The sequence below is a fragment of the Scatophagus argus genome, chromosome 17 (assembly GCF_020382885.2).
Source record: "Scatophagus argus isolate fScaArg1 chromosome 17, fScaArg1.pri, whole genome shotgun sequence".
In the NCBI taxonomy this organism is placed as follows: domain Eukaryota; kingdom Metazoa; phylum Chordata; class Actinopteri; family Scatophagidae; genus Scatophagus; species Scatophagus argus.
Window position 1 is genome coordinate 3,003,138 of NC_058509.1, and position 27,530 is coordinate 3,030,667.

Consider the following 27,530-nt stretch of genomic DNA (forward strand, 5'->3'; position numbering starts at 1 on the left):
TCTGGTTATACCCCACTGGTATTTATTTTCATTATCACTAGTGTGTCACTGAATAATATTGTTAGTTCTGCTTCTCGACGGGTTTTCCTCATGTGGCCACATGCCGAGCGGCAGGTGTCAGCAGATCACACCTCGAGGCCGCAGCGCAGGTATGCAGCCGTGTTATTTGTGACCCTTGAAAAGCCGCGCCTCGTCCGGTCCGTGCAGTCGGAGCGGTGAGCCGGGCTGAGTATTACGGCTCAAGTCCTCTTGGTGACGCTCTGCTGACATCACTCTGATATTCCCCCTCTCAGCTCTCCGCAGCAGACACACGGAGCTCCGCCGACACTCACACACTCCGTCCACGAGCACTTTGGTTCGCTTTTACTCGCCGTGGCCAAGACGCAGCATCACGCAAGCAGCCGCGGGCTACCTGTGCGCACTGCGGCCGGTCCACACGGGGAGGGGTTCGACTTCCTGTCTTTAACAGACTGTAAGGAAAAGAGAAGACAAACTAGTCGCGGTTCACGCTGTAGAGAGCGGCGGACACGCAGAGACAAGGGGGAATAGAGAACACGCAACTTGGCTGATTTCAACTCACACGGTGTGAAGTGAACGCGAAGTTTCTTGGCCGATCGGAGAAGGAATAATTTGGAGCCCGGCTGCCCCACACCGCGCTGTCGTGGATATTTACGTCCACCTTTCCTCCTGTTTAGAAGAATGGCGAGAGATTACGCAGTGAGCTGTCCGGTCTCTCCGGTGAGAAACCCTTGGCTGGTGGCGGCAGCGATCCTCCTCGCAGCCCAAGGTAAGACGGAAGCGACCCGAGCTGTGTTTTCCTAACCCCCTCAGCTTTCCTCCACTTCCAGCCCTGTGCGCGCTGACTGTGGGGAGCCCCGTGCACTTCAGGCGTGCCTCCCGCACCCTGCCAGGGCTGCTGATTTCACTGTGTCACGTCTCTCTCTGTGTCCTCTCTGGCTCTTGTTTGGTGGACTCTGAGACCTGACGTAAAAGTTTATGGTCGAGCACACTGTCGGATCTGTGCGTGGAGTTTCGCTACGCCATGATACGCGAGGTGTGGCTCTCCTGGTTTGTGGTTTTTGTCCTAATTCCCCGCAGCTTCAGACGGCAGGTGACTGTTCAGGAAGCCTAATCCCTTCTGAGCCTCTACAAACCCTTCCAGCACGGCTGTAATCTGTGTTTACCTGTTGGAAAGTGTATGAGGGAAATGGAGCGCAATCACGGGTCTGATTACTAACCATTAGAATAATGGCAGAGATTGGTCTTCATTGTGCAGAGCAACAGGGTGGTGATGGGAAACACGGTCTCGGCTGGAAATGAGACGTGCTCGGCCCCCCTGCTCTTCAGGTGGCCTCTCAGCAGTGATTGTTGAGGGCTCTTAATGAATTTGCCCAACAGAAATGTTAAAATAAAATGCAGACGCGATAGAAATGTAGCAGTAACATCTCAGTATGTTTTACTTCTGTGCCCACATTATGCTGTATATTTAAGGAGATTAACCATGAAGTGTAATAATGAACCGTATGGATATCTGTTAAAGCTCATGCTGATATTCATACATTCATTTAAAAATGGCTGATACTCCTTTGCCACTCCTTTTGTTTTTTTTTTGTTTGTTTGTTTTATACATAAACTATTAACATCTGCATTTTTTTTTGCAATAATCCTTTTAAGTCAACCTTTTAAAAGAATGTGCTGAGACAGGCCTTAAAGCAGCAAAAGAAAAGTAAGGGTTAAAAGTACTTTTACTGCAATTTCTGTTCACATATGTGCCAGTGGACCCTGATGCTGGTGTACCTGTGGCAACCTGACGTCACCGATGGCTTCCGTCTGCTGAAATTAGTTGAGCTCTCCTGTAAACTTATTTGCCAAGTGATGCAAGCACAAGGCAAGACACTGTATGACAATTACAGTCAAACCTTAACAGATAAAAATACCCTAATTTCTGCTAGAATTAGTTATTTTGGGCAACACAATATGCACAAACACCCTGTTGCAGCACTATGGGCTGTTAAAGGGCTGTGAAAACAAAGTTTGAAAGGATTCTGATCATAAATTCTCTAAATACGTGTACTCTGACCTCACCAATGCAGCCACTTACTATGAATACCAAGGAAATACCACACCATGAACAAAAAAGAAGCATCAATAAACTTGCTAGTGATTGCCATAGCAACACTTTACATCCAGATAAGAACATTACAGTGACGGATACGGGGATAACCGTAACCACGAGCTATGATAACCTCACTAAAATGCACCGCTGAGTAATGCAGACAGGGTCTACGTCCCTGCAGAAACCATTTCCAGAGTTTTTCTTTCCTCCCAACTGGGACCAGCTACAAAATTCATAACAGCAGGCAGGCAGGCTCCAGTGATCGGCATAAAAATCTGCGAATCCGCTCTGTCAGCGTGAATTTGTCAGCCTGTTGTTTTCACCTGAATGTAACTGGTATCATCTGTCAGAGCTGTCCCCCAAATTGTCACCAAGACAAAGGAAGATGGGTCATTATGGATCCTGGAGATTCGTCGTCTCGTGTGTTGGCACGCCTTGGAGACATGCCTCTCAGATCAAAGCCAACGGGAGGGAGAGTTAGTTCAAGGCCGGGAGCCGCAGAGCCTGCGCTTTGTGTGTTGCTGTAATGTCTTGTTGCATAATAGGTGACAGTGTGAACTGTGGTTTTGACTGAGTGTACAAGGCAGGAGGAAGATTTAACCTTGATTGGAATTTGCTCTGTAAAGACATTCCTTCTCTCTTCATGCATAATTGGAGCCATGTAAACCACAAGAAATAGGAAAGCCCCAGAGCAGCAGCACAAAAATCGGGATTGTGGTGCTGGAGACCCGAGTGCTGTAAGCCATGCAACACAGGTTGGTGCTGGTTTGACAGATACTCAGCTGAGACTGTGCTACATCAGGCCTGTGTTGTTAAAAAGCTGTCAGATTGTCATGACAGTATCCCCACAGGTTATGAATTAATTTGAACGTGCAACAACACAACTGTCTTCTTGCAGGAAAAAGCCTCCACACTCACATTTCAGCTACTTAGCCAGTGAGTTACTGACACTGAATGCAAAAGTAGGAAGTTGATTTTCTCAAGATTGTCCTGGCATATTAATGGCAACAGTTTTGTGGAGCAAACCTTTCAAGGCTGAGTTGTGCGTCCAGATTGATGATCTCTATGCATTTTTAGGTTGTGAAAATAGACAAGGGGTGTGAAAAAGACGTCAACGGCAGCGATGAAACCATGATGACTAAATTGCTGTGCTAACCTTCAGTAAAACGGGCAAAATAGAGCTGAGGGGATATCATCCCACAGCAATGATAATTAAGTCAATGCAGGTGCCCCCCCCCCCCCCTCGTGAGTTTGTCTCTGTAGGCCCGATCCTGTGCTGAAATGTCAATGATGATGAGTCCCCTCGACAGCTCGGTGGAAACGAAGGGCTGATTAGCTTATCACTTGGAGAGCAGGCGGCCGATGATTATCACCCTCAGAGCAGTGCGGCCTGATTGTCGAGAGCTCTTATTAATGACTCATCGTCTGCCTTGCGTTGCGCCATGTTGCCGTTTGTTGTTTACATATTTGTGTAGCCGGGCGCCGCGGCCCCCGTATGGATCTCTGTTGAGTTTCTTCCATTTGGGAACGAGTGCAGAAGAAAGCTTGGATGAAGAAGCCTGGGAAGCAGTCGTTGGCCTGCCTCAGTGCCTTCGAGCACTGAATAATACCCACCTGCTTTAGTCTGCCGCAAAGGACAGATTTTATAGAATTTAAATATCCCGTGGTGAGGCATTTGCTGCATTTGGAATTTAAAATCGTGTTAAATGTCTAATTTTACTGTAATCATAAAGCACACACAACTTGTAAACAGGCAAGTCCGAGGCACTCGCCCGCTGCAGCCAGCTGTGTGCTCTCGGCCAGCACAACAATTATTCGAATTTTTCTCTTTGCAGGATGTTTTAGCTGATTAATTATTGGAACAAGCCTAGAGGCTGAAAATCTCCCTCTATTTTAAAAGCAAAGGGCAGTTTTAATAAAAATGCCAGTGATTTTCTCAGTTTAACGAGCAAATTTTTCTCACTTTGCATAAATTCCTTTTCAACCCTGCACAGCCTCCTGACCGCGGGGTTGAAAATGATCTGCAGTCACTGCCATCTTTAAAACCTGGTCTGTGGCGCAGGGGTTCCAGCCCCATCGTGGCTGATGGCAGATAGATTAAATGTCAAGGAGTGTGTGTCTCCGGAGAAGTGAACTTGTGTGTGTGTGTGTGTGTGTGTGTGTGGACGGGGTTGGGGGAGGGGCTGTCATTGTTGCCTTGAAAGAGTTGATCATAGGTTTCATCGCTGGGTTGAAATGTCAATGAGTGTGTTAAACAGCTTGATGCTTTGCAAGAGGCTATTTGCAGGGGGTTAATGATATGTTTTATAGAACCTTTATTTATTTATTTACTTTGTTGTTTATGAGGAACTCGGAAAACTGCATTTATGAGACATTTATCCAGAAAGTTTGAGTGCTGTAAGACAAACACAACACAATAATTCAAACAAAATAGCAGTGAGATTAAAGAAAAAAATGGAGGTAAAGAGGTACAATATAATCCATTCTGAGTGAACGATGCTTATTTCATGAAATCACAAACTAATGAGCCTCTTAATCCTCCTCTTCAGACCCACTGCACTGAATAAACAAGGTGCTGTCGTGTGGGGGACCAGAAATGAGCCGTGTTGGGTCCTGACCTGCCGTTTAAGGCGCTTTGGGACTCAAATGCCGATGGCCCCTCCTGGTGAGGCATGGGGTGATAATCATCCCCTCGAGAGCCGACGGCTGATGCTCACTGAGAGCATATTAATGACTCACACCAACACAAAGTGCGTAGTAATGCTGGGGGCTGTTAGTGTTTAGGCCTGTTTGTTTGTCTTTGTCTGCGCCGTCGTGTGTCGTGACGTTTCTCACCCAGAAAAGGACAAACTGAAGTCCTGCCGCTGCGAGAAAAGAACTTTACCCGCTAATTACAGCCTTTCCACGTATTAATTGCACACGGGAGTTGCATCACGTGGACTGTGTTTTGTTTGTCTGCATCAATGTTTAACTCTGCGTCTTCTTAATTTTGGCCTCAGGGTTTTTTGTATTGATCAAAGATTAAAATGTTAATAACTATCCACTGTTCTTTGTGGCTTTGATGAATGGTGGGCTGTAATTGTATTGCAGGGTCTTGCATAATGCTGTTTGCTTATTCTTGTACAATCAAAGATGTTTTGTTGCTCATCCTTCAGAAATTCCCATTGTAGCCAGAGGTGGAAGCTGATTGGTCATTCTCAGAGATGGAGAACAGGCTGTCATGGATACGACTTCCATGGATGGGACAATTTCCCATGCCTTTGTTGTGCAGTATGTATGTCTTTGTGTGGACCTTTTCTAAAAGAGCCTAGTAATTACTCGGAGGAGGTTGGACTCCGAGTTGCTGTAGGAAGCTCCATCAGTTCGGCTTGCCGAGAGTCCAGGAAGCAGGTTTTTATCCATCACTCTGTCTGCCAAGAGCCAGCAACCATGTGTCTGCACTTGGTCAGCGTTTTTTTTGTCCTCCCTTTTTTCATTCCACTTCTGAGGAAACTGGTTACTAAGCAAATTCCAGATCACATTTCTAGAAATAAACCGTATCATGGCTAACACCTTAGTGATTCCTCAGCAAACAGGTGTCAGTGGAGAGAGGGATTAGCAGCGTAGCAGCAGGAACGGGGCCATGAATCACAATGGAGCCAGTCCAAGGATGGTCAGAGGAAGGTTTTTGCTTTCAGCTTTCACTGCACCATGAAAGCCTTTGCAGATCACTTACAAATGCACACAAAAGCTTCCTCTCCCTCCACGCACACCCAATCAATGTGGCCACCCTCCCTCATCTGACTTTTACTGCCACACAGAGTAAAGACAACTTAGAGCCAACCTTTCATACCCAGCTCAGTCCTTCATTTTCACTTTCTTTCATTCAGCCATTCTGTCTTTTCTCTTTCGCTCTCATTCTTCTGCTCACGACCCCATTTTCAGCCGGCCTGGCTGGCTGCCGCCGCTTTGGCGGTTCCCTGAGCGGGGGGACTCTTTGTTGGAACAGCTTTTGGTGGAATTAAAATGGGTGCAACCCCCCCAGCACACACGCACAGACCTGTGCACACACACACACACACACATACACCACACACACCACCTCGTTTCTCTCCCCCCTCCCGTCCACTCCACCACTGTCAGTTCTTCTAGGCCTCATTGTTTAAAGAGAGAGAGGAGCTGGAGTGGATCAGAGGATGGGGGGCGTGCAGGATTGGAAAGTGTGAAAATGTTTGGACAAATGTCCCCACTCTGTCTCTCAGTCTGTCTTGAGGTCGTCTGTTCCACAGATCAGCAGCATCCATCCTCTCCTCTCCTGCTCAGTCACTGTTTCCTCTCGTCCGCTGGCGACAAAATGGAAATTGCTTTCACCATCTGTGTGGGAGTGCTGCAGTGGGTCAGGCTGTGATATGACTTTGTGACATTTCCTGTTGTGCCCATGTGGGACATTAATAACCGCACTAATATTGTTTGCTTCATTTGTGTCATTATAGAGTCTTTAGCCAAGGAGCTCTCCTACAGAGAGACTTTAAGGTGAACTCTGTGTGCCGCATTTACCAAAATTTATTCGTTCACAATCTCATTGGGCACTTGCCACACAAGGTAACAGAAAATAACACACATCTTTAAACAAATGAAACAGCACAACAACATCACAGCCTCTGAAATGATGTTAGAGCTCAGCCTTGACACAAAATGTCATCGCAGATGTCAACAGTAACTATAAAATGTAAAAATATTTCACATTCACAGATTTCACACTTTTCATTGGATAATCCCCAGATGATCAGCTTCCTAAAAGGAAATGGGATTTAATGCAGTGCTGATGTACTGGATTGCAATAGACAGTATTTTTACTGCACATTTTCAAGCTCCATGCTCTCAGGATTGTTTTTTAATTTCAGTTGTGTAACGATTTCTGATCATCATCATCAGCTGTGATCATGTTTGTTTTGAGTGTCACATTCTGAATCAATCGCCTTTTCTTCTGGTTTAGGTGATTGTTTGGACAGAGAAAACTTTTCCATGGCGACATGTGGGTCAGAGAAGCCAGTAAGATTAAAAAAAAAAAAAAAAAAACAATTTCCTGTGCAGGTTCAAGTGCTAGCACTAGAAAGGCCAGGCCATTGTCAATTGTCTTCAGAATGTGCCTGCGCTGCTATTCCTGGAACTGCTTTACAAACCCTTTAGTGGCAGATATTCTTAACCATGCATGGAAAGAAGTTATTTATTGTAGACATTAACTTTTTAAAGCTGACGGCTTACTGGTCTTTCATTTGACTTGTAGTATTCTGCTGCAGAATACCAGCCAACACAAAGCTACCAAGCATGAGGAAACTTAATGTGTGTCTGGAATGAATGAAGAAACTCAACACCTCACTGAAGTAATGCAAATGGAATTGGGAAAGAATGGAGAGAGCATCGATTTATCTCTGCTCCTCTGTCCATAAATAACTGTCCTGCTCTCTGCAGCCTGGAGACTGTTAGCAACAGGTTGTGGAGGTCAGCTGCGAGCCTGCCAGCAGAGAGAGGGAGCGGCTCTGTCTGTATTGATGAAATGTTAAAAAGAAACGGGGCTAAAGACAAGGATTTGACTGCGGGTAACAGCCTGCCTCTTCTCTCACCTCTGTTAGCGTCCTTGGCTGCTTCAATATCATCTTCTGAATTGACTGCATGGCCTCCCCGTGCACGTACACGTGCGTGTGCGTGTCAATAGCGATCGACTGCGTTCGCTCTGACGGTTGTTGTTTCTCATTTGCATAACGCAAGCTAACATCTCTCCTCCTCCTCACCCTGTTCACAAGCGACTACTGTTCACACAGCAGCACATTTCTATGCGAGTCACACGCACATTAAAAGAGAATACCAGTGTCATTTAGAGTTACAGCCCATTTACTACTGCCTCTGTCTAGTGTGCGCTTCCCCCAGTCATTCTGAAATGCTTGCCATATGTAATTAGATAATTTTTGGTCTTTTTTTTTTTTTTACAAAATACGAGCTCTGCAGTTATATCAAACCTGGCCTGAAATGAATGGCTGTGCTGGCAAACAAAGCAGCCATGTGTAAAATAGACGTGGATGTGACAATTAAGTTTGTCAGACTGCATGTTTTTCAGCGATGGCTTCCTGACGGAGGTTGTCGTGTCTTCCTGTGGGTGTCGGGTGACTGACAGGAAACCGACTGCTGAGAAAGTCTTCAACAATGGGGCATGGGCTCCTGTCTGTCTGCAGACGGCGATGTATTCGCTGGTCCAGAGATGGATAAATGTATGGACTGACGTGAAAACAGTAAACAGTAAAACAAAGTGCCATCTAACAAAACTAGATGGCAGTTTGCTAATGGTGCTTAAAGCATCCATCAAAGTCCAGAAGTGATGACCAGGTTAGACCTTGTTCTTGTTCTTGTTCTGAGCCGTTTCACAAAGGACCTGTTTTCTTTCTGTATCACCATGCAGAAGGACAGAATCCACTTACGCACATGTTCATTAACTAAGGTAAATAAGCTAGCTAACATCACAGCTCAGTGGAGGAGGATGCCATTAATATTTACACAAGCACTGTTGTTCATGAGAAGATACATGTTTCCTTCAGATACAGTGACACAGTGTAGTCTGGCAGGAAGAAAATAGTTCAGACATGAATTATACACCAGAGAGGGCAGACATCTGTATAGCTGAGATCCCCAAAACTCAGCTCACGTCAAAACAACCCCAGAAAAAAACAAGGTTTTTTTGATTTCGAGGTGAACTGTCCCTTTAAATAAAAAACCCCACTAACAAACAAACAAACTGCATTGTCAGTCTGGCAATGCTAAATAAGTGGAGCTCTGACCTATTCTTCTACCTGCAAGAGAGCAGCTGATGCGCAGCAGGTTTCTTTTCTGTATGAAATGAGTTTGGCAAAAGGAGGTGCTGCGTTCCTTATGGCAACATGGCAACATTTTAGGTGTCGCAGCCCACATCCAAACAGTGCGCAGTCACAGGTGTACAGACAGGTTGTCGCCTCTTCCTGGCTGTGGCTGTTAAACATGATTAATTGCTCCTGCATCCCGCTCTTATTCAGCTTTCAGCTGTTGATTGAGAGATCCAGTGAGACAGCTGCAGCACAGTACTTTGTCTTTCCCTCTCTTCTCTGTATCACCACATGACCCCAATACTCCCCCCTAAACCAAAAAAAAGAGATCTTCTCTTAACTTCTGACCTTCCCGTCTTTAATCTGAAGCTGGGGGTCAACTCTCTGTTCACAAAATTCGTGCAGTAGATTTTCTCCCGTGAATCCAAAATTGAGTTTTTTTCCCCCCCGACATAAAAGGTTGATGTTCTCTTGACATAAAACTGTTCAATATTCCAGACGGATGCAGACATCCGGTCTTTTGGCAACCGTCGAATGGACGTTTTCATTTGCATGATAGAATTACAGAATTCTTTCAAAGGCAGGATATTCAATTTTCTTCTTTAATAGTATATCATTGTCAAATGACTTGAGATATTGCCGGGTGCTTTTCTATAGGCCCCGCGGGCTTTCTTCTCACCGCTCATTTCATTATTTCTCCTCCCTGCTGCTTTTGATGCGTACACTTACCTGTCACTCAGCGAGAAGTGTCTTTGACTGCTTCTTCTTCTTCTTTTTTTTATATTTGGAAGAGAGGATCAAGTCCAAGTCCTCCTCATTTTGACCAAATGAAAGTGCAAAACAGATTAGCGAGGCCACTGCTTGTAAATAGCTACCGCCGAACATCTGTCGTCCGGGTGACCGCTGTGTGTCATTGTCGGCTTCATTACGTTCGGGGTAAAATGTGGCAGTCAGATGTCTTTGCAGAAATGTTACCAAAACAAAAGTCGTGTTTATTGTGCTTTTTCTTCTGTGATTAAAATGATTCAGATTCTTGGATTGAGCCTCAGCAGTGCAGTCATGAGTAATTCTACAAGGAGGTCCAGCGTGTAGTGTTTTTATGGGAGGAAGTACGGCATTGTGTGTGTGTGTGTGTGTGAGAGAGAGAGAGAGTGAGTGTGATCTCATGACAAGCTCCCCCTGTTAGCTGCAGAAACAAAGCCAGGGTGGACTGTGTGATGGGTGAGGATGTCAGTTATTGTGACAGACAGAAAAAGATACACACACAGACACAGACACACACACACACACACACACACACACACACACACACACACACACACACACACACACACACACACACACACACACATATCCAACCTAACCATCTTGTCCTCCCATATCTGTGACATCTGGTCCCTTTTTTAGCTTCTCTTCCCTCCTCTCACACTGAAATATTGGAAATGGATCAAAGCCAAGTAGCACTGGGATTAAATAGCTCACATAGCCAAAGCCATAAGATCATTAATGACGTAAAGTTCTCTTCAGTGGCTCAAAGATTCATTTACGGATGACAACTGTTCTCACCATCAGACTTCGCTCCACCCTCGTGAGGAAAATGTTTCGAAAAGATTACATTTTACGGGCTTCTCCAGTTTAAAATGACGAGACATGTTCTGGTTAACAGTCAAAGGACCTTCGCCACCTGAATGTTTTCTCCTGCTTCGTCAGGTACTTAATTTGATCTAATTCACTGTTACAATTAACACGAGAAACAAAGAACCACCAAATAGCTCAGAGTGAAGCTGTGAGGACAAATAATGTTAAATTAGACTGAGTTGCCCTGTTAGCCTGATGGTACCAACACATGTCATATGGCCACATTGTTGCCTCTGTGCTTATCAAATAAACGCAAAGATGCCCCCCCCCCCTTCCCAAGACATGGCGGAGACAAAGAAGGATACTGTGGCTGTCTAACAAAAGAAGTAACTGTGTTATTCTGAGCTCGGCAATTATGGCAGTAATCTGCTAATCTGCTTGCCACATTGAAATTGGAATATCCATCCATCCATCCATTTTCTAAACCGCTTATCCTGTTGAGTGCTGCGGGGGCTGGAGCCTCTCCCAGCATGCACCAAGTGGGAGGCGGTGCATGCCTTAAACAGGTCCCGGGGGTGTACCCTGTGTCTGTCAAAGGGCTTGAAATTGGAATATGAACTGCAAAGTAGAAATAAATGCAGTATTTCAACATGCTGGCACATAACAGTTTACCCTGCAAAGCAGAAACATATTTTAGATTATTTGTATTAGATTATATGTCAGATTATGTCCACATGCATGTTTGCTTTTCTACAGACTCCTCCTTCGTTGAAGAGTGCGATGCTTCCCGCTTCCTTTCGATGCCCATGTTAGCCAGTTGGTCGTTTCACATTAGCCTGCAGCGATCGTTTTGGTGTCTGTTCTGTTTACTCTGCTTGCTGCTGTTTGTGACCATGTTTGTAGTAATTCCACATGTTTGTCAATTGCGTCTGAACAGAGAGGGAGAGAGATGAGCAGACAGACAGGCAGACAGACAGACAGGCTGCAGGCTGCACCTTGCAGCCTTGCAGATCATCAGACAAGAGGCTCGTCCAGTTAACTTCATCTTTGCAAGTGAAGCAACACCCCACTTATGCAGGAACACATAAAACGCTTTGTGTTAAAAATTCATGAAGTTATTATAAAGATCAGCTCCATGTTTGATGAGGGAAAAGCAGAGAGGCAGGAGACCAGCATGGAGAAAAGCTCCTTTAATGAGAACAGCCAGGCTGCTGCTCACATGCAGACTGATCTATTGCAACACCTCGCGGCCATTCAGCCTCCTGTGTGTCCCCGGCGTTCCTCTTCTCTGCATGTTACTGTGACCGACCGTCAGGACGAGCATTAAATAATCAGAACTTGAACACACGTGTGTGTACTTGTGTAGCCTCATGCGCAACCAGTGTTGCTTGGTTTGCTATAAACCTGTGCACTATGCAGTTTTGTGTGCCACCAAGCCCAAAATTAGCTTGCGTTGCTGGTTGTTGCTACTCTGAGCAGAACAATCCGGTTGTCTGTGTAGGGACTATGTGTTTTAAGTTGGTTTTTTAACTCTTTAAATGGAAACAGATTTTGAATTTTAATTGTCAGCCTTTTGAAGAAGCTCACATCCTTCTTTCTTTCAGTCTTTGTGCTTACCTCAAAAAACTCCATTTACTAAGCAGTTAGGACTGGATAATAGAAAATGACTGTGTGCTTGGGCCTCTGACCCATCCGCCCCCTCATCCCAGAGTCTATTTCCAGGCTTTGGGCTTTTCAAAATGTGAGGATGATTTCTAAATCCGCGGGGATGCATCTGTGTGAAATGTTCAACTGTTCTTGTTTCCCGCCAAGGGAACGTCCTGACGGGTGGCAGACTGGCTGGACGGAGAGAAAAGGGTGCTAATGAGATGTGTGCTGGTCTTTCATGTGTTTCCTCTCCTCTCCCCAGCATGCAGTTTCTCTTCACTCTGTGGGTGTTTAAGCTATAAATGTCGAGGTGTCTGACTGCTAATGTGCAAAAGTGACCGTGTCTGAGCCGAAAAGTTAAATGGGTTTGGAATTGAATCAGGCATTTTTTGGTATGAAAGGCGGCGTGAAGGGGAGTGTGTTAATGAGCTGGGTTGGAACATCACCGGTTCCTCGCGGACATCAACAGCATGAAGCTCTGGCCGGTGGGACAGAGGATGGGCAACAGGAAAGGAAAGGTTGATAGTCACGGAGCTTAAGGCTCTAAAGCTGTGCTTAGATAAACAAAACAACCAAAGCAATCGACTGATGACTTCAGCTGTCACTCCAAATGCCTTCTTTCACAGAAATCCACCATTTCGAATCCAAAAAGCTGCCATCCCAGTTCACCTCTCAGGCCTTTTTTAAAACTTCACGTTACAGGATCTATTTTTTGAGTTGTAACTTCCATCAAAAGACTGACGCTGATAATGAGACATCTCATCCAGCAGTAAAATCTCATTAAAGTACATTTGTGGAGACTAGAAGAGAAGAATCCCAGTGGACTGAGGCCCTGTCAAATGATGAGCTTAAAGCGCCAAAATGTTTTCTGTGTCTGCACATTTATGGACTTTTAAAAGCTTGCCATGCAAATTTTAATTGATTTCACATCTTTCGTGCAGCTGATCAGTCTGTTCCTAATGATCAACGTGCAGACAGATGAAACTTGAAACTGGCCAAAGTCAGCATTAGTCATTATTTTTTTTTGACCTGTCATGTGCATTAGTAAGCAGGGACTGCCCAGAAATTGTTTCCTTGTCTGTGATTTTAAGGAAGTAAAGACTTCTGTCGGTTGGCTGCCACATAATGCTTCTGTACAGAAATTCAAAATGATCATTTTCACAGCATCTGCGTTAGCTTGTTGTTTGTCCTCTGGGTTTGATTTTTTTTTTTTCTTGACAGCAGAGCTTGTGAATCCAATGCTTTGTGCAGCCAGCTCAAAGGAAGGGGGCGCTTCCCTGAGCTTTATTATCTCATGCAAGTTTCACATCACTGAAAGCTCATTTTTAAGCACAGCTAACATAAATCCAACGCATGACTGATAATGAGGTGGTTGGTAATTTAACTGACAAAACTATGTTTGACCACAAGTGCCGTCCTATAAATTTACATGTTCACTTCTTGCTCTGTCTGAAAATTGTTGTTTGAATGGTGGGAACTCCTGGCACATTCCCATCTGGCAACATGGAGATGTGGTTTACACAGGGTTGTGTGTTGTGGTTCGAGTCCTGGATTCGGCTCCACAACTGCAGCAGTGGGTTTGTCTCTTGAATACACAATGCTGCACAAACAGTATTTACCACATTAAACTAAACTCACCTCACAGAAAGTCATTATTGCTACTATGAAAATAAAATGCAACTTAGTAGTCACGCAGTCCTTTTTGTAGCAAACATTAGCATTTTAGAAAACTGAGTCACACAGAGATAAACTACTGCGGCGATGAATTTCAGCGTTACATCGGAGAATTAAAATGCACTGGGTTTAAACTTTCCGACTGATCCTCTGTCCTGGCAGTCACAGCACCGAGCTCATCATCGCTTCCATTAAAACTCACTTGTTTAGAGATGATAGTGAACATTATATAATTGCATATTCGAACTAAATATGCAACAGTCGTGATGGGTTAAATGCCAATTAGCACAGTGCGTGTGTGTCTGCATGCAGCCAGGCGGCGCAGAGGGAGAACCTGAAGCGGTTCAGGCCTCTGGGTTCACTCTGTGTTTGACTTGACAGGCTGAGCTGTCATCCTGTTGCTGCTATTCCTCCTTCTTTCTTTTCTTTTATCTCCCCTCCTCATTTCACTGGGATGCTGAGGTTAGTGCGCTGTGACAACCCTCACACTCTCTGTTGAGTGTCAGTGCGCTGGCCCCTTTCTTCCTGAAGTGACGGGAGTGAGCGAGGACGGGGTGATTTGAACGTGCTGAAGAGGGGAGGGTGAGGGTTCCTAACACCCCCACCCTCACCCCACCCCACCATGTACTCTCCCCTCGCTCTCCTCTGCTTTTGCTCTCATGTTTTATTCCCCGAGTGTGACCACCAGTGCGTTTAGGGAGGCTGAAGGAAGGCAGTCACACATGTGGATTTTATCCTCACACACTACACACACACACACACACACACACACACACACACACTTCCACAGCCCAGACACCACAATGATTCCTCTGCTGTCCGTTCAGCACACTGACTCTACTCCACACACATGAAGCAATTGCTGTATGCACACAGCTACACACACACACACACACACACACACACACACACACACACACTCACACTCTCACTCTGGTGGAACCACTCAATGCAGGCCCCCTGACAGCCATCCAGTCACAGCCTCTTCTTGCAGAAAACAGATAAAAGCTGTTTTTTAAAGTCTTTTCCCATGTCATCTCTCTCGACTCCTGTGTTTCTTTTTCCTCTTGGCAGTGAGGTGTGTGGGTGTTGGCAGGATTGGTGTGTGTGTGTGAAATCATTGTTGAAAGTCTTGACGTGCAGCAGCGAGGCGACTGAACGCTTAACGTTTGTCCGGAGAACATGCTCTGGAACTGGGCATTGTTTAATGGAACAATATGTGCATGTTTCACTGTCAGAACCTTTCATGTAACAGAAAAATAAGCTGAACTTCTGTGACTAATTAAAGCATCATCTAAAATGAGTAAAATGATGAATTATATCACATAACACCTCATAATTTCTCCTCTCAGATGTAATGATTTTCTATTTTTTTGGGTGTTTTATGTAATTAAAATGTAATTATTTGTCATTTTGTCATGTGCTCAATGTGTTCATGATCACACACGTGAACATGCTGGTTCGTTTGCCGATGCGAATTTCTCTGCACATCCAAATGAGCTGATTGAGGGGGTGTGGTCCTGGTGGTTCAGTGACGTTATGATGTGTATCATGTAACTGCTGACCTTCCCCAGTTTGACTCCGACCTCTTTCGGCTCTTCATTCTGCATCTGTCCCATTAAATATAAAATGATGTAACGATACTCTTCTGTCTTGTTGTGGGGCCAAAGGATGGCTCAATGACATGCATTCCTCCTCCTTTTCCTCCTCTTTGTCTCATTTGTCTGCCTGGCTAGCTAAGTGATTGGCAGCACAACCACCAGCGGCGGGATTATTGTCACACAGATGTGTCGGCCCTCCCACCTCTCCTGTCATCTGCGTAGCGTAACTCACACAATGGCGAAGGGCGTCATTTTCCAATTTACGACCACAGATGGATTAATTATGAGCTTTAATCAGTCTGTTATCACCAGCATAATACAGACAAGTGTAGACACACTGCTGTCCACACTTACACACACACACGCACACACACACACGTAAGTGATAGCTGCTGACATTTGTCGCCACAGATTGCTAATTAAATGAAACAGTGGAGATCGGTTTTCCGATTTTTGGCACCAGGATGGTTTGACCTCCAGGAGGCTGTCAGGACGTGCTCGGCCAGTCAGGATACAAACCGGAAAGACATCGCAAACTTTAATGGATGAAGATGATTCAAACCCCCATCTGTCTCACATGACGCTCTCAGTGAGGGGAAGGAGCCGCTGCTTTCGCCTCGCAGCAGCACGAAACAAGTCGGTGGAATGAAAAGAGGCAGCACTCAGAGCATTAATGAGCTTGGTGCCAAATTTGGAACGAATGGGACACAGAGGAAGTGTTAAAGAGGTATCGTGCTTATTTTTAGGTTCATACTTTTATTTTGGGCATCTATTAGAACAGGTTTACATGCTTTAATGTTTAAAAACACAGTATTGTTCACATGGTGCAGCGTCTCGTTTCACCATCCCTCTGAAACGCTTCGTTTTAGCCCAGTCCTCCCCGTCGCCTGGTCTGCTCTGGTTGGTCAGTTCATTCACACCTGATCCTCCAGTGTTTTTAGCTTCCTGCTAGTTGTGCTTCTACACTAAGTTTCATCACAAGAACTGTTTCTAAGACAAAAACTGCTGGGTGCTAATCAAGCCTACACGAAGTTGCCATGCGAATGAATTCCATTTCTGTCTCACGTGTTCACATGTGCTGTGTCTTATCTAAATTTACATACAGCACACGTGTGCGCTGACACACACTTTTTCCACTGGGGATACCCCCCCCCCCCCCCGCCTAAAAATTATAAACATAATATGGCCTCTTTCAGTAAGATTGGGGCAGACAGCAGCTGGTAACTAATCCTGTAAATGATCGTGTGTTATTAAAAAGCTCACACCAGCAGTGAGATTAGAGTCAGAGCTATGAGTCAGTTTTGATTAATGAGAAGTGTGATTAATCAAGTCTGTCTCCAAAAACACACACAGAACTGCCAGCAGATGTTAACATGTGTACACACACACATGCACACACATGCACACACATGCACATGTGGATTATTACATGGTTTGATTTCTTTATTTAGAACACACAGAAACTTCCTCCTCTGTGTGTGTGTTTGCATGCAGTACGCGTGTTTCTTGTGTTGTGTGAAAGTGGGTCATCTCTGGGCGTGTCGACAGGAAGCAATCTGTTCACCTCCTGAGATCTGAAATGTCTCTTGGTTGGCTTTGCTTCATGATTCTGCATTCAGGCTTCTGTTTGCTCCCACACCAACGTGCTTCTTCCTGGAGGGGTTGTGGGTAGGAATGTGGGGGCGCAGGTTTTCGTGTTGCCTTTTCTTTGCACTTTGATTGAATATCTCTGAATGAAACGTAAAAAACAAAGTTGTTTAGCCTCACCTGGTGCCTCAGCGTGCTCGTGCGTGCGCTTGTGACTTGATGTTTGTGTGTGTCCGTCCTTGATGCCACCTTGCGAGCTCATTTGCTCAATTTAGTTTGTCCGTCCGTTTGTCCTTGATTTGACCACCTGTCTGTCTGTGTCTTTGTGCATGCGAGTCCACTCTCAGATGCTGCAGACCTGCTGTCTGTTTGTGTGTGTTGTTGTCTCCTTCCAGCTGCAGTGGTCTGATCTCGGATCAATGCAGGTTACCACAGAAGCTGCGTTCACACATTCCATTACCATATATGGGCACCAGAGCACAACACAAATTACTGTCAGGCCGCAGGCTTGTTTTGTGTAATCCCTCCTCTCCTCCTCTCCTCCTCGACTCATTCTCTCCTCTCCTTGTCATTTTGTCATGTCATTTCCTCTTTTTGTTTCCTTTTGACTCATCCCTCCTGTTTTTTGTCCTTCATATGCCATTCGTCACCTCCACCCTCCCCTTCATGTCACATCTCTGCTTTTCTCTCTCACCTCAACTCCTCATCCTTGGCCTCCACCCTTCTATTTATCCTTCTCTTCTCCTCTCTTCTCTTCTCGTTCCTCTTCTTACTTGGCATGCATCTCCTCTCCCCTCCCTCTCTTTGTTATTCTTCTCCTTTCCTCTCACCTTTCCTCCTCATCATTGCCCTCCTCTCCTTTATTTGCCATTCATCACCTCTGTTCTCCTCTTCCCGGTATTCTCCTCCTCTGTTTGCCAGTCATCCCCCTTCCTCCTCCTGTCATTCTGTTTCTCACACTGTTATTTATATCCTCTCATCTTCTCTCCTCTCCTCTTCTGACTCCGGTTTCTCCTTTTTCGCCCCTCAATCAGTTCACCACATCAGGTTTAACTGAAGGCCCTCACTTGAACTTCCCCTCGTCTTTCGCTCTACCTGCTTCCTTATAAATCTTTTGAGACACTCACCTTTTCTCTAAAATCTCCTCGAGAAATAAAGAGGTCCATTTTGCTGTAAAATATCAGCAACACCTTGTCAATGTCAGTCTGGGTCAAGGACGCAGATCTCATTACAGCTTCGGGAGGGGCGGCGGTGGTGACGTAGTGGAAGGTGGAAGAAATTCAGCCCTGGACTTTTTTTGTCTGATGTGCAAAGTCCAGTTTGCGCTCTTTTAGTGATCTCCTGAGGAGCATATCTGATGCAGAAAGGTGCAAAAACTCCATAGTTGCCAACATGAAAATATTGATTAGAGCAGCTTTAAACACCAGACGAAAGCCAATTTCCTGTAAGCGTTCTGGGGTTTAAGGATCAATCTGAACTTAAAGGCTTATATACCAGCATGTCACAGCTATAACCCCAATACGTAAGCCCGAATGAGCATCAGACTCTCCAGCTCTCTTCAAACTGTTGTCTGCTCAGATTGTGAATACCTCGTTTTTAATTTACCGGATGTCTGACATGTTTAAACGCCCTCCTGTGCATAAGCAAAGAGACACACACACATACAAACAGTCGTTACTCTGTGGAGGTTTGGCTGCCATTGATCGGTGGCGTTCTTGATATTCACCGCCATGCCAGCAGCGTCTGTATGGCTGCTGTAGCTTATTGGCGAGGGAAGGGGAATGGGGGCGAGAATGACCCAGGCGGAAAAAAGAAAAGGAAAAATGAGAGCAACATAAATGGAGGGAGAATGTTTCTCCCGCTCTGCTGTAAGAAAGGCTTAGTGGGAATGATTATCAGTGAAAGCTAAATTGGCAGTCTTCCCCTTCTCGTCCTTCTGCTTTTCATGCCCAGTCGTCTTTTTCCTGTCGCTTCTTTCTCTCCTCCTCCTCCTGCTGTCTCAATCTGCCTCTCTCCACCACCTCTCCTTCCTCTTACGTTTTGCTCCTTCACTTTCTCTCTTTCTGCTCGGCCTCGCTGCTCTTCATGTTTTCCTCTTTCGCCCAGTTTTCTTTCTTTCAGAATGTCCACACTTACCTCCATTTTGGTGTTTTTATTTTTCCATACCAAAAGCACAGATTATCTAAAAAACAGTCTTCAGGGTGAATAAATCACACACACTTAAAAGGCGAGGCTGTGATTGTGATTTAATAGACGTGAGAGGAGAGACTGTTTGTCTGGTCAGCAGGTAGGGTTGAATTCATGAATAATTTTTCTTTTATGCGATGCCAGATGTCTCACAGTAGCAGGAAAACAATTAACTGTACTGAATTCAAAGAGATTTTACCATCATGTCACACTTAAATTGTGCGACTGACACCAGGCTGACTGGGGGAGAAATAGCTGAGATGTCCTACTCTGAATGTCTAGTATGAGTCGGTATCCAAAACGCTTGATTCTTCATTTGCAGAGTTCCTCTCGATAACATCTTTCATTAGACCCCTTCTCCGTCCCGTATGACAACAAACCCCACACTTTCAGTTTCTAAGGCTCTCAAGGCCGATCCAATAAGCCCGATGAAAGCTGAAAGCCACAGAAGAGACTCTCCCCACAACTTTTTAATTACGCGACTTGGGTCTGCAGCGGATCACAAATGCATGTTTGTTTTACATGTGAATGAATGAGTGTGGACGTTCTTCTTTTCCTCTGTGCTTCATTTCCTCTCTTTTGCTCTCTTGTGCTGCTTCTTCTCCACAGGATTAATCTTATGCCGTGTTATGGACTCCCCCCTCCTCCCCCGTCTCTTACATTCTCTTCATTTTACGTCCTGTTTCTGTTCACTTCACTCCCTCTGAACTCCGTCTCTGGCAGACCTTCATACCTGCAGTGTCGGGCGGGTTGGTTCATGTTTATTTCAGCGTCTGTCTGTCTCGGAGGCCTTTCACCTCTCACCTCTGTCTCTCCTCATTCCTCTTCCTGCTTCCACCCAAGCCTCGCTTTATCTCCGGTGTGGTTCCTGATCTCTCTCTTTCTCTCTCTCTCTCTCTCTCTCTCTCTCTCTCTGTCTCTCTCTCTCTCTCTCTCTCTCTCTGGGTTTTTTCCTCCTTTAGCTTAACTCTGCTGCAGCTCTTTGCTTTGTCACCTTTGGTTAATCTTTACTTTTGTTCTCTCTGAGGGGCGCTGGAACAAAGATGTCAGGCACATTTTCGTTCTTAAACTGTCTAAATCATATATATTGATATTATGTATATGAATAAAGTTCAGCTTTAAAAGTGTGAGTGACTTTAAGAGTGGAGGAGGTTGCCAGTGCTGCCTCATGCAGTAATGCTTCACCTCTATGGCAGGATAGCAAACCTCTTATTCTTCAGATCATCACATTTTTGTTCCTTGTTTTACTTCCCCCTCATTGAAGATGATGCGTCAGGGTTTCACTTTGGGATTTTCCAGCAATATGACCCATCTTTGTCTGCTCATGAGGATGACGGAAAATTAAATAATGCTTGAAAGGATATCACAGGTTATGAGTTTTCTCGGTGTGAAACACGACCCAAAGAAGCCTCAGATACCGTAGACATCACCAGTAGAGTAACATTAGCTGTTCCTCACTTCCACGCTCAAAAAACCCTTTCGGCAAGCGCGATCCCAAGTTTTTTCATCTGCTTTGCTGAACATGGTTTCATTTTTACTGCAGCCATGAATTCTTTCATTCCTTATTTTTATATTTTATAATTCATTCACCATTTAGTCGGTATTATAGAGCTCAGACTCAAGGTGATGTGTTGAAATTACTTGTTTTGTCCAACTAAGAAACCCAAAGATAATAAGAATTCACAACAATATAAAACAGACAAAAGCAGCAAATCCTCACATTCGAAAAGCTCTTAATAAGAACTGATGTTGGGCATTTTTGAAAGATCAAGAATTGACTGAATGATTAAACGGCTGTTTGACAAACTACTTCAGCGCTGCCGTCTCTATTATTCATACAATCATTCCAGAGCTTCATTACGTGAGTTAAAATATCAGCTGTATGGTTTTGCCAGGTTAACCTCAGTTTGGCTTTGAGATGCGTTTTTAAATTCAGTTCCAGCTCTGTTAAAGCTCTCTGACAGGCTCAGAACAGGTTGTGTTCACTGGAGGTTGGATTTCTGTATTTAAATTTTGGTGCTGCCTGCACTGCAGATATTTGCACATTTATTGTTATTATTGCTGCTGCTGTGTGTGTGTGTGTTTGAAGTTTGGAAGAGCTTTAGGTGTTTTGTAGTCACTTTCTGCTGTTTTCTGATATGTGAAATGTGATGTGATGTGTTTCATTAGAGCACATCACAAGCCGACGCTTCCTTCTCAACTTTAAGTCTGCTCACTTTCTTTCTGCTGTTTGCTCCCACTTGCTGTTTGTCTCCTGTTCCATCTGAACCCCCCCCCCGCGCCCCGCGCCCCGCGTCCCCCCCACTCCAGTCTTTTCTCGCTCCGTTGGCTTGATTAAGTTCCTGTTCACTCGCTCTCATTCCTCCTGAAGTCTATCTGATTTCGTCTGTGCTCCTCTCTCACCGTCATGTGCTTTGTGAGTCTGCTCTTCCCTCAGTTTCTCCTCAGTCAACGAGCCACAACTTCACACACAAACCAACCCAGGCACACACACACACACACACACACACACACTGAAAGCGATGCACATAAACAGACACAAAATGCTGAAAAATAGTCCGTCTCACAGCAAATTCTCTCGAACTCGAACATGACGGCAAACATGTTATTGTCCCGTCATAAGACATCAGTGTGTCCTGAGTTTCTTTCCATCTTCTGAGTCCGAGGTTTTCCTCAACAACAAGCAGAGGACGCAGAGAGATGACAGCACACGCGAACACGGCTGGACCCACAACCACACACGGCCAAACAGATGCCTAATGACACATTTACACACAGATATACATGCACACACGAGACGAGCTTGCTGATCTGCTCGCTCACCTCATTCTCTCTCATTCATTCTCTTGCTCTCTCACTCAATTTGGTTCGATTTGGCATCCTGTCAGCCCGCTGATGCCCTCATTTCAGGCTGGCTATGTAAATATTATTGTTGAATCCGAGATGAGATGCCGTTCCCTGGCGAATCTCCTGCTGCCGTTTCTCCCGACGATCTGTCATACAGGCCGACGGATAATCTATCACCCTGACAAGCCCTCCCCCACCCCCCAGCCCTCCTCACCTCCCCTGCTCCTTACTCCTCTTCATCCGGGTGCCAGTCAGGTGGGAGCAGACATGTCAGCATCCAGTGAACCCACCTGTAGGTTTCTCTTTCTCTTTTTTGTTTTTTTTGTTTTTTGTTTTTGCAGTCCCAGGAAGTTATTGCTCCTGACTAAAGTTGTTTTTTTTTCCACTTTGGTCAAACAACTGGGAAATAACTTTTTAATTAGTGAGCTTTAGAGGTGCTGGTAGGCAGTTTTATTCGCTGTTTCCAGTCAATATGCTAAGCTAAGCTAATTGGCCCCTGGCACAGACATGAGAGTGCTATCAGTCCTCTCATCTGACTCTCAGCTCAACAGTCAGGAAGAGTATTTAAAAGTCACACCTCAGTTTAAACTGATTTTCAGCTTTATTTTACATCCCTGCTTATTAAGTCTTGTCACTTATCACGATATTTACTGTAAACGAGGTCCCCTTGTGATGTCAAGAGCTCAGGAAATGCTTGCAGTAACAGGAAGAGAAGAGAAAAACGATGAGGTAGCTCAAATTGAGTGACCTTGGCGCAAAATCAGCAGCTCATGTAGCAGCTTCTATTGGTAAAGTTGGTGTCTGTGCTGGATGGGATGTTTCTGAAATCCGATTCTGCCCAGATATTCGGTCCTTACTGCATTTAATTCATGCCAATAAACACCTTGATTTAAAAAAAAAATATATACTTTTAAACAGAAACTGAAAGCAGTGAAGCCAGAATGCAGTGTGTGTAGACTAACATACGCTCATTGGCTGCATGTGGGGTTTATCTACACACACTCACATCCTGGCATCTGTGTGCACATGAGTGTGTGCATCGTGAAGGGAACAGAGTGCATTAAGATAATGTGTCTGTGTAGTTCAGCCCTGGCTCTGATCAATTACTTGGCGCACGTGTGTGAGCGTGTGTCTGAATATGGCTTTGTGTCGATAACGTGGTTACCAGCAGCGACGTGAGTTTGTTCTCTTCACCGGGTTGCTGTCGTGTGAATCACAAACATGTTGCGCTGCAGACGAGTGAAACTTCCCTCTTTGCTTTAATGAGGCCTGTCTGTTCGGGAGCCGCTCGGTCTGTTTGTTTCCTTAGTTTTCAATTAGGAGACGACGCCTCAGGACTTGGAGGCACGCAACAACAACAGCACACATGTGCGCAAACACACACACAGACACAGACACACACACACACACACTGCGTGCATCAGTTATTGATAAAATATCTCTCAATTTGAAATGAAAAGAGCACAGATTACACGGTGTCTTTCCCTTTATCTGTATACGAATCTATATGCCTTGTGTGAGTGTGTGTGTGTGTGTGTGTGTGTGAGTGTGTGTGTAGCTGAATGATTGCATTCCTGTCTGCTATCAATCAGAGCCAATGCAGCGTGTACTAATTACAGTGTTGTATGATGATTTATGAACAAAGCAGCAGCAGCTTAGTCACAAACTCCTGCTGCCGTCGCCAAGCCTTTGGTTCAGACTCTCAAACGCCACGTGTGTGTGTGTTTGTGTTCCTCATTACTATGTGAAAAGTTTTTCAAGCCAGTGGTTAGATTTGTCACTCTACGTAGAACAAATCCACAACAAGAGATAAAACAAACATTTCTTTTCTCTTCAGTTCTTGGTTGGCAAAATAAAGCAGTTTTTCAGATTGCTTCATGCATACGAACACTGAGTGGGATAATGAGCAGTTTTCTTTATGAAGACGCACACTGGAAGTCAAAGGAGAAACTGGAAAAAATACTTTTAATCCATCGGTTTTATTGTGAGCATATTGTGTGCTATTGTGTGAGCTTATTGACAGAATGAGATAAAAATGATTGATTTTGAGAATATCACATTGACAGTTATTCACTATACATTATGCACAATATAGATAAACATATTGGGACACCTGACGATTACACCAGCAGGGGCTTTGCAGCTCTAACAGCTTCCACTCTTCTGTGAAGGCTTTCCACAACATGTTGGAGTGTTTCTGTGGGAATTTGTGCCCGTTTATGCAGTAGAGCATTTGTGAGGTCACACACTGATGTTGGACCAAAAGGCCTGGCTCACAATCTCCGTTCCAGTTCATCCAAAGGTGTTGGATGGGGTTGAGGTCAGGACTCTGTGTGTTCTTCCACACCAAACTCATCCAACCATGTCTTTATGGAGCTTTGCTTTGTGCACTGGGGCACAGTCATGCTGGAATAGAAAAGGGCCTTCAACAAACTGTTGCCACAAAGTTGGAAGCATAGCATTGTCCAAAATGTCTTGGTATGCTGAAGCATTAAGATTTCCCTTCACTGGAAGTCAGGAGCCGAGTCCAAAAGCAGCCCTCATAAAGGGGTCTGGATACTTTTGTCTGTACAGTGTATCTCTTGGGAGCAGCTAAGACTGGGTTGTGTTGATTTTTGGGCATGACTTCCATATGGCTCTTCTATGAAAGTTGTTCAAGTCGTTTAATGAAGCAGCAACGTGATGTAAAACTTGTGTAACTGACTGAATTCTTTATGTTTCCTCTACATGCTGAGACATAAATGGATTTACATTTATATTGTGAGTGTCTTTATGCATGAGAAGGCCTCATCGTTCTTCTTTGTGTCTGCTGAGAAACCATTTTGCAACAAAGAACAAAGTCCAAGAAACAGAATCACAGATGAAAAACGCAACAAAAAGGAAATTTTGCAGACTTCTGCGTTATGCTGATGTTCTGTGGCGATGCGTGTTGCTCCTTTCATACGACAGGAGACGACTTTGAGCTGCAGTAATTAGCTTGACTGCATAGTTGCTGCCGATTCTGTTTCATCACAGTAGTCCATCGTCAGCACTGCACAATGCATCAGTTATTAAATCTTCCACCAGCTCTTCTGAGTACAGGAGTTCACATCGGTATGTTTTGTATATGAGAGTAACTTTTGTTTGTTCTATATTTATGTACCTCTGAATTGTTAAAATGGGATCTAAAACAAAGCTAAGAATGATTTGTTCTGTTGCAATGTTTAATTGTAGATGAGCTGGAGGCAGAGGAACTGAAGTTGTAAAACAGACCAGAGCAGCAAAGGCTTTTTCTAGCTATCAGTGGTTTGTCATTTAGCCTGTACTCATCTGGAGACGAGTCACCACTTAATGTGCACATTATTTTTTACTACAGTTATGACAAACGCTGTGCGATATAATCTCATATGCAGATAACAGTTCTGTTTCTGTTCAGAATGCATGTGCATGTGCCTCCATGTTGTTTGTGTTGCCCTCACTGAAATTTTCCTGCCTGCACGTATGCTGTGGAAGACCACAAAGGATTCTCATAATTTGCCTGTTTGGTTCGTGTCTTTCCCGTTTAGGTTATTTGAAACATTTGTGAGGATTATGACCAGATGTTACAGCCGTGTGGTTGTGGTGAACTAACGTAAACGCTGTAAGAATTATTTTATTATCCAGTTTGAGGTTGTAAATAAACCCCTCAGCTGAAGTTTGTCCTGTCCTTGTCAGGTTCGCTCACCTTCAATTCTCTGGGCTACAGTCTGTATTGCTCGTGTCTCTTTCATTAGTTTCTTAGCCTCGTCTGTGCAAACAACAGCATAACCAAGCAAGGCAATTTGTTTATTGATGGATGACCATTTCTGGTCTGGTATGGCCCCATGAGAATTTCTGGGGCATTTGCGAGGTTTGCCGACTGACACACCTCTTATCACAGTCTTAAAAGGTGACTCAGTGTGCTATTGACTGCAACCTGTCCTTTGGCATGTGACATCTCTGATTGTCAACACTGAAAAAAGAAAATCTTTCTATGTTGGTTGAAGTCAGTCCTGTTCATTTAGGGTGGTGAGTCTTTTAGTGCTTCACTGGTCTTCAGCTTTAGCGGCTGCATTGGAGCAGTTGTAGTTAAATTGACTTTTCTTTTTTTTCCCCCAGTGCAGTCGCTTAGCAGCTCCACTGGCTGCTCAAAAACCTCCTAGTCGCTGTAGTGCTCTTTGCCAGGGTGACTGCTTTTCATTTAGAGCTACACTGCACGGTAGGTAAAGCTCTGTGATCATCAGACCTATTCAGGTCAGACAAACGAGGAGGGCGAACGTCGGGCATACTAAGAATGGTCTAAAATCTGCATTAACACTGTGCATGAAATTCAAAAAATGAAAGCAAATTTCTGACTTGAGCTTTCTGAAAGGGTGCAACGCATACTGACAGTTGCATCAAGCTGTTGTCAGTGCTGAAATGGTACTTTGGCGCCAACTTTTGAAAGGAGGGAGATCGTTACTCGTACGCCTCTGGACCAGTCAGTCCTGGGATTTACAGCTCAGTAAACATGGATTTGGTGACATGCAGACGACAAACCCGCAAAGACTTAAGTGTAGAAGCAAGCATCTTAAGTTGCATGTATTTGCTGCTCAACCCTATCTCAGTGACTGTAATTTAATGGGTAGTTTCAGCCTGCTTTACAGAGTACAATCCTCTCAGGTCTGTTGAAACTGTCTAAACACTCTGACTTGTCAGCCAGATGTAGACTGTGATCCACCTTGAAGCCTGGACGTGGTTTGACTTGCGTATCAGTTCTTATTTTAAGTGATCACAGATCTAATACTTTCACCACCAGGGTCTTCACTGATTATTATTATTATTATTATTGTTTTGCAATTCTAATGTTATCCATACCTTGGCTTGTTAGCCACATTTCAATTTGTCACAGTCTTTATTCCCAGTACAGATGTAATTTGTTCCTGTGGCTAGCTTCAGGGCGGCTACATAATGCACACTGTAGGCCTGGTGCAGTCACTGTGTGAGTATGAATGACATAATGGATAATATGCAGTTGACATTGTTGGTCTGAAATGAACAAATTAGTTCCTGTTTAGCATTTAGACATGCCATCTGCTTTTCTAAACAGTATCAGGCCATGCTCAATTGATTTGCGTAGAGGCGAGACAGGAACACCGGAGCTCTGAGGTTGTGTGTTAAGGCAGAGGTTTTCATTATTTTTAATGCAGCAGCATGCTTGTACAAGCTGCAGTATCACAATAAACCTAATTATTGACTGCTTGGAAATGTCATACAAAAGCTTGTTTGTTCATACAAGCGCAGGAGCAAAATTTAAAGGGCTGCCAGCCTAAGAGCAAATTGCAGCAGCTCTGAAGGTTCTGAGGTAATTAAGTGTCGGGGCTTTTAAATGGATAAATTATCATATAAAACACCTTTTGACATTTTATTTATCAAGGAAAGTTTGAATGAATGTGAACGATTTTTCTGCAAGACTGAAAGCACGTT

General features: G+C 44.5%; 1 protein-coding gene and 1 long non-coding RNA gene across 4 annotated transcripts in view; one reads left to right on the forward strand and one right to left on the reverse strand.

Annotated features, from left to right (window-relative positions):
• Positions 1–722, reverse strand: LOC124074325. Its single transcript, XR_006845834.1, has 2 exons — positions 581–722; positions 1–470 (listed from the first exon to the last, which is right to left on the reverse strand). It is a non-coding gene; the product is annotated as an uncharacterized LOC124074325 (long non-coding RNA).
• The window catches only part of pvrl2l (PVR cell adhesion molecule related 2 like), a 238,994-nt gene continuing 212,132 nt past the window's right edge, over positions 669–27,530 (forward strand). For all 3 annotated transcript variants that reach the window (XM_046417116.1, XM_046417117.1, XM_046417115.1), the window contains exon 1: positions 669–787. In XM_046417116.1, coding sequence (XP_046273072.1) covers positions 700–787 — 88 coding nt within the window. In that variant the 5' untranslated portion in view covers positions 669–699. The remainder of the gene's footprint in view (positions 788–27,530) is intronic.